At 36.2% G+C, this 9,615-nt stretch overlaps 4 protein-coding genes across 4 annotated transcripts; 2 read left to right on the forward strand and 2 right to left on the reverse strand.

The window, feature by feature from the left end:
• Positions 1-52: 52 nt before the first annotated feature.
• Positions 53-1,800, reverse strand: LOC102607067 (putative UPF0481 protein At3g02645). The gene is made up of 2 exons (XM_006480391.4): positions 1,615-1,800; positions 53-1,513 (listed from the first exon to the last, which is right to left on the reverse strand). Exon 2 carries the CDS (start codon positions 1,493-1,495, stop codon positions 197-199), a length of 1,299 nt encoding a protein of 432 aa, XP_006480454.1. The 5' UTR covers positions 1,496-1,513; positions 1,615-1,800; the 3' UTR covers positions 53-196.
• Positions 1,801-4,172: 2,372 nt separating this feature from the next.
• LOC127903069 (uncharacterized) lies at positions 4,173-4,808 on the forward strand. Its single transcript, XM_052443725.1, has one exon. The coding sequence runs from the start codon at positions 4,173-4,175 to the stop codon at positions 4,806-4,808; it is 636 nt and encodes a 211-aa protein (XP_052299685.1).
• Positions 4,809-5,098: 290 nt separating this feature from the next.
• On the forward strand, positions 5,099-7,231 carry LOC127903070 (uncharacterized). Its single transcript, XM_052443726.1, has 7 exons — positions 5,099-5,187; positions 5,276-5,380; positions 5,463-5,639; positions 5,728-5,898; positions 5,984-6,415; positions 6,701-6,829; positions 6,947-7,231. The coding sequence occupies exons 1-7, from the start codon at positions 5,125-5,127 to the stop codon at positions 7,229-7,231; spliced, it is 1,362 nt and encodes a 453-aa protein (XP_052299686.1). The 5' UTR covers positions 5,099-5,124.
• Positions 7,232-7,624: 393 nt separating this feature from the next.
• LOC112499345 (uncharacterized) lies at positions 7,625-9,405 on the reverse strand. Its single transcript, XM_052443727.1, has 2 exons — positions 9,106-9,405; positions 7,625-9,010 (listed from the first exon to the last, which is right to left on the reverse strand). Exons 1-2 carry the CDS (start codon positions 9,403-9,405, stop codon positions 7,625-7,627), a joined length of 1,686 nt encoding a protein of 561 aa, XP_052299687.1.
• Between the last annotated feature and the right edge of the window lie 210 nt (positions 9,406-9,615).

Raw genomic sequence — 9,615 nt, forward strand, 5'->3', positions numbered from 1 at the left:
CCATTGCCAAGATCAGAATTGACCTTAACTAAATTTGAATTTAATTGTTTCTCAAAAAAATGATTCGTGTATATATTATTAGAAAGACAAACATCCTTATCCAAAAAAAGGAAAAAATGAAGAAAGATAAACATCAAATGCAAAATTATATAACAATCCGGAAAAGTACAGCTTCTAATTTATAAGAACAGTAAAATTAGACAACTTGCAAAATAGAACATACAGTTTGTATGAAGGTGAGGATCAAGAGCAGAACGGCAGCAAACGTTGCAGTGCCTCTCCAAAGATTGTTGAAATAAACTCTTTTCAAGGACGCCACAACATGGTTCCAAGGATTATCGTAGTGTTTTTTCAGCTCCTTGAAAATGTCACGATAACAGTTATCGTCTAAACTAATGTGCAGGCAAATATTATTGAACATTTTTGCAACTTTAACATTGTCGCCAACATGACTAGATATAATCCCTGCATCAGCGAACAAATTGACATCTTCCTCAGAGTTGATAAGAGAATCCATCAGATTGATATAATCGCATATGTAGGTTTCCTCAGGATAGTGACACTGCTCCAGGGCCATCAAGTTTCTTAACAAGGATTCAGTCTCATCATATATCTTGACTTTTGGAATATGCAGCTTGTGTGATTTCAACCATAAGAATGGGATAATATTGCGAAGCTTGTTCTTTTCATATTTTATATTGAGTAAGCCCCCTCGTTTAACTTTCTTGAATTTCACTCCTGACTCTTGCAGTTTGAGTGCACAAGGTATATCTGGATTAGAAGTAGACTGTAGCGGTCTCCTTATATATGTCATCATCAAAACACGTCTCTTCAAATCAGTGAAATGTTTGATCTCAACCTCGTCGCCTGGTACTAAAACATTGAGCGAACTGTCAATGGGCATGTTAATATCGAAGAATGCACAAGAAATGAAAAGCAGGGAAGCTGATGTCTCGGGAAAGGCTATCTTGAATAATTCCTGAAGGACAAAGTACGGAAGCTGATTTTCAAGCATTAGCAAATCCAAAGCAATATAGCCTTCTAATCGTGGTTTAAACCTCAAAGAATTGCGTTCCGAGAATCTCAAAAAGTGCTCCAAGATAAAGACAGAATCATACAGAATCATTGTCACAAACTCAAGTTGCTTTAGAAGATCAGACGACGTGATCTCTTCGTAACAATTGCGAATGCGTTGTTCATTTTCCTGTATGAAGGTTGCAAGTTCCTCCCATATCTCCGGAGTGATCCGTCTACTAAATTCTCTTTTACACCTTATTTTTTGCTCTTCCATGTAAGCAAATTCTTGATTATCATAATGGAGAGGACCTATTGAAATTACCTTAGGAGTGTAAGCTTCTTCGTTTACTCTACGGAGTTCTTTAGGGACCCTGTAAATACAGCACTCAGGTCGAGGCTCCAAGTTTTCATCCTTGCCAATTTTCGACTCTTTGTGTTCTTCGATGGAAGCAAATCTTATCAAATTATTGCTTTTCATTTTGAAAAGTTTCAGATCCTAACCATCAAATAAAGAAAATGATAGAATCAATCATCAAATAAAAAATGAGCTTTTCTTTTTTATTATTCTTATTAAATGGTGATGTCAAGTGAGTATACCTGACTTTTGCAGCAACGGCACTAGAAATACTGGTTGAGACTTCAGAGCACTGGATCTGTTCGAGCTGAAGTATAATTTACTTTCGTTCTCTTCTCATGTCGCAAGTATGATCGACTGATATTTGGTTTTTTCCAAAAACCGCAGAAATATCTATAAACATATCGTACACTTATATCTTTAAAAATCAAAGGAGGGACGCAAAATATCTACACTACTTTTCAAACGCATGGTGAAAAATATAGGCCAATTTACTTAGTGCAAGGGGTCTGGTAAGTCTAGTCTAACTTAAATTTTTTACTTCAAAATTTTGTCATAAAATTTAAGTAATTAATTTTAAATAATTTATGATAGATATTGAAAGTTAAAATAATATTTAATAATAAATATTCATTCACATTTCTTGAAATCAATAACTCAAGATTTATATTAATTTTTTTAAAAAATTTAAATTAGAATAACCTAACGTTATTTAAGTGGACCATCTCTCCGTCTAATTATGTACTTACTCTCATGCAGTCCCTTCTTTGACTACTTTTGTGTAATAATTGAAAGCTCACTCTAATTCTCCATCAACTCCACACAAAAATAAACAAAAATTGAACTAATAATACAATTTAGAAAAAAATTTAAATTAACGACAAACTTAGCCAAAAATATATCTCGAGAGGATGAAGATGAGATTGCATATCATATGTCATCGCTTTCACTGCTGCTTGTTGATTTAATAATGACAAGTCAAAGTGGGGTTCATATGAGTGCTGCTAAATAAATAGAAGAACGAGAGAAAGACGAGAGAAATTATAATCCAAGCTGCCGTTTTGCTTTATCTCTCTCTCTTCTGTTAGCTTTTTCTCTCTCTCTCTCTCTTTTTTCTCAGCACATGCTTCATTCTCTCGTCTTTCTCTCGTTCTTCTTGATATTTAGCATTTTCCGTTGAGAAAAGTCTTCCTCGCGACAATGGTGACCCTTCTATTAATTATTGGCAGTAGATAATTTTTTTTTCAAGTATAATACTCCAAATTTATAGTTCAGTCAATTATGCATGTGTACAAATTATTGAATACCCAACAACTAACATCACTATCCGTCAATCGATAATAATTAAATTTTGGATCCAATTATATAGAAACCACTTTACAGTAAACTACTTTTCATAATCACAAGATAAAAATGTATAACATATTTTTTACTATGTATCATTTTATATATGTGGTTATGATTTATATTTTATCTTAGAGTAACTCTAAGATAACCATGTCTTTCATTACAGCAACTACCTTATTATATTCACTTATTTTGTCAAATTTCAATTCCTCATGGTCAATCATCCTTTGCTTTTGAATCTAAAGACCCCTAAATTCTGTTAAATATCCGGAAAATTTTCTAGTTTCTTAAATTTCAATTTATTTTTCCGGTCAATTGACCATTACATAAAATATTTTATGAATTGGTTTCTCCCCAAAAAAAAAAAAAAAAAACTACAGGTCGCACTCGTAACATGCAGGCTTTTTCTTTGAAGTAATTATTTTCAGAAATGGTACGGGACTGTTAAAGTGTCTCGAGGTTGTGTGTTGACCATTTCAATTTGCAGAGTGGAGGATCATATACAACAATATCCCCCATTGCCTATTGGATCATTTATAACAAACAGCAGGACGTTTCAAACATTAGATTAGAAAAACAATCACTTATTTCATAATTTAACACGCAATTTTCTTTTTTTAAAAAATAACCAAATTTGTATTTAGGAAAACTCATACTTATGTTAACGTAAATCATAGTACAAGTTCTATTACAATTAATAATAGAAAAAGATACTTAAATCTCTAAGGTTTGAAAAATCAATCATGTAAATTTTCAGTAAGAGACGCCAATATTTTTTTTTAACTATAATACTCTTTAATTATATATTATTTCATAATATATCTCGAGAGGATGAAGATGAGATTGCATATCATTTTTCATCGGGAAATTACAGTAATAACCATTAAAGTTTTGATTTTTTTCATCTTAACCCGCCAAAAATATTTCTATCAACATTAGCCATAAAATAACTTTTGAGACCAAAATACCCCTCCCTCATCTCTCCCCCAACACTCCCTTTCACTCATCTCTCCCAAACCGATCCAACTCCCATCATCGGCGGCGACATCAACCCTCGTCGGCGGCGGCTCCATCTCTCACCGGCATCCGATCTATGATCTACAACCTTAAAAAAAACCTAGGTTAGTCATTTTTCTTACTTTCATTAATTTAAAATGAGATTTTATAATAATAATAGTTATAGCTTGAGAATAATGGTGGTGGTGGTGGTGGTGGTGTTTGTGGTGGTTGGTGGTATTTGGGAGTATTGTTTTTCGATTTTGAAGTGTTGTGGCTTAATTTTGGGGGTGGGGAGGGAGGGGGGCTGGGCGCGCGTGCGCAGCCATCGCTGGGCAACAGCGCGCACCCATGCGCGCCCCGCTGTCGCACCAAAAATTAGAGTGTCCTTTTTTTTAACGAGTCAATTTTTTTTTCTGTAAACGTAATGTAATAATTTTATAAATATTACAGATACATGGCGAAATCAGAATCACCGGATATCAAAGTAGGCAAGATGTATTTTCGTTATGCCAATCACTTTCCTGGTCGAATTTCGAGCATGTGTAAGTTATCTTCGGTCGTAAAAGCCATCAAAGAAAAATTAACAAAGCGGCAGTTGAGTATGTTCAAAAAGGATATATTTGGGCATTTCTTGGAGTGTCGAAGTTTTCCATTTAGTGGGGTAATTTTGCACAATCTTTTACTGAGGCAAGTGGCCCATGAAGAAGATAGCTGTGAGGATCAGTTATGGTTTCAAATTGGTGAGCATTTGATTCGCTTGTCAATTGTCGAATGGTGCTTGGTTACTGGACTTTCATTTGGTGTTGATACTAATAAAAAAAATGATGAAATAGAGCAGAGGTTACGGAATACGTATTTTGGTGGTGTGCATCGAAAGATTAATGTGAATGAATTCGATGCAATATTTAAGGAGTTGAAATTCGAGAAAATGGACGATATGGACGCATTAAAGATTGCGCTGTTTTATTTTGCGGACAGAGTACTAAATTCAAGAAAAAATCACTGTCAAATCAATTTCGATTGGCTTACCAAGTTGATGATATACAGTACTTCTGAAAGCGTCCATGGGGTCTATTGTCGTGGGAAATGATTTATGAGAGTCTTGACAATGCATTGTTCGAGAAAGACGAGAAATTTAAGAAGACTCGGTTGAAAAATCTAGATCATAACATTGAAAAATACAATCTTTGCGGCTTTACGTCTGGGGTTCATGTGACTTTTTTTTTGTTTATTAATAAGTTTTATAGTATTAAATATTTGATAGTATTAAATATTTGATAGTTGTTTTATTTGATTTTTCACTTTGGTTGTTGTAAGCTTGAATTTACGAAGCAATCGGAGGGTTGCCATCAACATGGGTCGTCAAAACGAAGAATAAGATTCCCCGCATTTTGCAATGGAAGCCCATGACGTCTTCGAGAATCAACTTTGCGAAGGTTTATTCGTTCTTCAACGACGAATCTCGTCTTGTAAGTAATATGTATTACTTATTTTTTTAACTTTACTAAATTTAAGTTATGTATACTTAATTAAAATTTTCAATTGAATTTATGGCAGGGGGACGTTTTACAAACTCTTGAGCCAAATTCAAAGGAGAGTAGCAGAAAATATTGGCTCTCTGTGAAGGATTACTTGCCAAGCATTCCAGACTGGGTTCATAAGGTTGGTATATCTAAGTACTAAAAATTTTTTAATCGAAATTTTTGACTTTTTATTTACTAATTTTAAATGATACTTTATACAGCACCAACCCTCAATCAACGCGATGCCGTCGGTTACAAGGCAATCAGACGAGCATGACGATCATGACGACATACCAAACCCAATACCAGAGCAGCGTCATGACACTTCTGAGGATGAGGTGGTTGTTGATGACCACCAGCAGCAAACAGACAACTCTGATGACGCACGAGATTATGAGGTTATAAATAATATACGATATTTTTCCTTTATAAATTATTAATTTTTTATTGTTATTATAAAGTTTTTTGTTTTTTCTTTTGTAATAGTCGAGGACAAAGCAGTTTAATGATTACATACGACGACGGCTGGATAAGATTGATCGTAACATGTATGAAATAAAGTCAGAATTAAAAGATTTTAAAGAAACCGTTGTTGGCTTCATCGACACATTTTCTAAACGTCCAAATAAGGATTCTCCCACTGCACGCTCGTATGCGGTGAGAAAATTTAAATTTAATAATTATGTTCGTTTAACTTTTAATTTGATAGTTGTTTAATATGTTATTCTTGGCGAATGGACAGGCCCCGGATGACTATGGAGTGTATACTGATGTGGGCAATGAAAATTTGTCTACGCCCACGTCATTGTATAGTTTCTACGGGGATGTTAGTGGGGAGAGCGTGCAGGTGTTCACTGAGGTGCCTCCGGGCGTTAGTAAGTTCAGCCGCGCGTACATACCTTTGTATGTTTATAACAGTCCTTACATGATTCCTCCGGTCAGGGGAGGACAGAACGTCCGGCATTTACCTCGACCCCAAATCATGGAGCATACGATTGACATGAGTACGAGTGTGGATGTAAATCCACTGAGAGGATTTGAGGACTCTAGTCTGTTTGCTGAGTTTGATCGATGGTTCACTGGTGATAGCAGAGTTCGCCGGAGAGTCCAGCACCCGCGGTCATTCTTTCAAATAATTTTGGGTACAGCTGCGATGGGATGGCTAGGCGATGAGGTATTTATATTTTCGAAGTTATGTATATTGTTGTGGATTTGTTTCACCAAAAATTTTCTTTTAAATCGTAATATTTCTATTTCTCTACAACATATTCACGAGTATCTCCACTTGATTAGCGAGACACAACGGCAGTATCCAAATGCCTTACTCCAACGTGTCACACATACTGACACATTTTTTTGGGTAACGTGCCGAAAAAACTGATAAATACTATTTAATTTTTTTTTATTGTTGCCTTTAAGTTTTGTTAATTTATGCATTTCTTGGTTATCTATGTACTAGGTGTTCTTCAATCAGTTATGGAATAACAGGGATTGTGCAGTCGATTCATTGGTATTCGACGACCGCTTGAATAGTTATCTTTGTGGGCGACAACACACAATGTCCAAATCAATGAAGGATGTCGATATGGTATGTATTTTATTGCATTTCACATGCTCCATAATGAAAATATTCGAGTTGTCGTTTTTTCTTTGTTGTATTTCAATTTCATATATAACGAACATGTTTTTCAATAGTTATATACAGTTACTCATCCCTGTTAACTTGGACAGCGTGCATTGGGTACTAGCACGAGTTGACTTTCGAAAAAATAAAGTCTGGATTTATGACTCATTACTCACATTCCGCGACGACAAAAGGTACAAGTTGCAATTCAAGCCACTTGAAGTTATATTCCCTCGATGGTTGGAATATGTTGGCTTCTACAATATCCGACCTGAGTTGCGGAGTGCAGACCTTTGGAAAGTTGTCGCAGTTAAGAGTGCGCCACAACAAGAGCCCGGAATTGGCGTTGCGGTGTTTTTGTATTGATGGTTACGATGTATTTAATGTTCGGGCTTAGATTGGAGTTTAACGATAGTCATGTCGAGTACTTTAGAAAGAAGATTGCGGTTGACATATTTAATGACGATATTGTATTGTAAACCTATGTAGTAATTTCAATGTTGAAATTTGAAAATTTATTTTAATTTGCGCACTTAAGTTTATATAATTTTAATGTTCACATTTTAATATTTAAAATAAAATAAAATTTTATGACATATAAGTGTACAATACACAAAAAACAATAATAGTTTTAACCAATGAAATACAAAAAACAATAAAAGTTTTAACCAACGAAATACAAAAAACAATAACAGTTTTAAGCAACGAAACACAAAAAACAATAACAGTTTTAACCAACGAATAACACACAAAATACAACTAACTTCGAGTCGACGCAATGAGATTCTTACATCGCTTACGATTATGGCCCAGTTCATGACACCGCCTGCATCTTACAGTCCGCCGGTTAACGTCCTTGCCAGCCGAGGGTATTCTGAGCTCTTTACGACGGCCAGGTGGTGGTGCCTCAACTGGTGGGTATACTTGCATCTCCTGAATTTCATCTGGAACTTCCCAATCAGCCACATCACCAACTGGCTTCACTGGTTGTGCATAAGCTATCGCCAGCGATTCTGTAGTGTAAAAGTCCGAGCAAAGGTTAATAAAATCCACCCGGTGTGTTAGACACGCCGCAATTGCATGAGCACACACAAGCTGATAAATCTGAAACACTCTGCAGGAGCAAGTTCTCTTTTGCAAGTCAACCAAACCTTCCTTAAGCCCACCGCCTATAACTTGAAATCGATGCGGAGACACCGGCTGAACTATCATTCTTTCAGCTATAGTTCTCCTCTCAGTGACTATTTCATCCGCCCATGTTGTTAGCCGAGTAGTTATTGATTCAACCATAATTTTTCTATCATAAAACCATTGCTGCAATGTTTTCCTAAAGTGATCAACAAGATGAGTAACAAGAAATTTTTGAGGTTCCCTCATGAAAGCATTAACACTCTCCGCGATGTTGGTGGTAAGTATGCTGTACCTCCTACCTTCAAACTGAGACCTTGCCCAATTACACGTACCGACATTATTTTCTAGGTAATCAGCCGCACCCGAGTGGATCATCCACAACCCTTCAATTTGTCTCTTAAATTCCTCGTGGCCATATGCTTTTGTTGCATTAATAAAGGCAGGCTCAAATTCATCCCAAAGAGCTTTGGACATTCTAAATTGTGACTTAATGTTACCTTTGACGTGGTAAAAACAAATGCCATGAGTTGCATTGTGAAATACTTTAAGAATGATTCTCCTTATAGCAGTGCATCGATCAGAGATAATTACCAACTCAGGTCTATCGCCAATCACTCCGTGTAACTTCATCATAAACCATTCCCAAGCATCATTGTTTTCTGAATCCATGATCCCAATGGCTAACGGATACAATTGATTGTTACCATCAAGACATGTTGCCACGAACATGCTTCCACGATATAGTCCCTTCAGATGAGTACCATTTACAGTAATGACAGGCCAAATGTACTGCATAAACCCCTTGATGGAAGATCTGAGTGCTACAAAATAATACAAGAAATTACCATCTCCATCCTGCTCGAGGTGAGTGACTGTACCCTCATTCGCTGTAGTTAGTACGTGAGAGTATTTAGGGAGCAAGTTGTATGACTCTGCAGGGTTGCCTTGAACTATTTCAAGACCAACTTCTCTCGCCCGATATGCCTGCTGGTATGTTAACTGAACAACGTATTCCTGTTGCATATCTACTCTTATGTCATTGGGAGTATAAGTCCTCTTATCTTGAATATATTTTTTTGCGATAAATGACCGACAACCCGGCTCCTTACTTGATGACGTCCATCAACCAATACCTCATTATGACAAGTGTGTACATTATCAATTCTCTTCACCACCCAAGGAACATTTTGCTCGTTCGAACATCTAGTTGTTCGAATACGCCATTTACATGATTCTGAGCAACAGTGAGCCTCGAAACGTGTCGTAGTAGACCGTGCAATCTTGAAATCAAACTTATCTCTAAAGGCCACCTTGCGTAGTTGTAATATAAACTCATTCTTCTCAGTAAATAGCTTACCCACACTGATATCATCTGAGTCACAACTGTTAACAAAGCTTGGAGCAACCATGTTCAAAGGCAAAGTTGGAGCAAGACTTGTAAGGGGGTCAATTCTCCTTCTCGATCAAATCATAGAAGGAATAGGTCAATTGCCTCTGTTATTCACAGGAGTATTGTCTTCACACTCATCCTCATGCTGAAAGGACGGAACATTCGAAGGACCGGCTCCTCCATCATCACCATCATTATTGAAACGAGTGGGTATTATTAGAAGGTTCTG

Source organism: Citrus sinensis, chromosome 6 (assembly GCF_022201045.2).
Source record: "Citrus sinensis cultivar Valencia sweet orange chromosome 6, DVS_A1.0, whole genome shotgun sequence".
Classification (NCBI taxonomy): domain Eukaryota; kingdom Viridiplantae; phylum Streptophyta; class Magnoliopsida; order Sapindales; family Rutaceae; genus Citrus; species Citrus sinensis.

Excerpts from the sequence above, each read along its gene's own strand:
- LOC102607067 (XM_006480391.4), bottom strand. The coding sequence starts at position 1,495 with ATGAAAAGCAATAATTTGATAAGATTTGCTTCCATCGAAGAACACAAA.
- LOC127903069 (XM_052443725.1), top strand. The coding sequence starts at position 4,173 with ATGGCGAAATCAGAATCACCGGATATCAAAGTAGGCAAGATGTATTTT.
- LOC127903070 (XM_052443726.1), top strand. The coding sequence starts at position 5,125 with ATGACGTCTTCGAGAATCAACTTTGCGAAGGTTTATTCGTTCTTCAAC. Across the intron at positions 5,188-5,275 it reads TCAACGACGAATCTCGTCTT|GGGGACGTTTTACAAACTCT; the intron begins GTAAGTAATATG and ends AATTTATGGCAG. Across the intron at positions 5,640-5,727 it reads ATGACGCACGAGATTATGAG|TCGAGGACAAAGCAGTTTAA; the intron begins GTTATAAATAAT and ends CTTTTGTAATAG.
- LOC112499345 (XM_052443727.1), bottom strand. The coding sequence starts at position 9,405 with ATGGTTGCTCCAAGCTTTGTTAACAGTTGTGACTCAGATGATATCAGT. Across the intron at positions 9,011-9,105 it reads TGGTTGATGGACGTCATCAA|GAATACGTTGTTCAGTTAAC; the intron begins GTAAGGAGCCGG and ends GATATGCAACAG.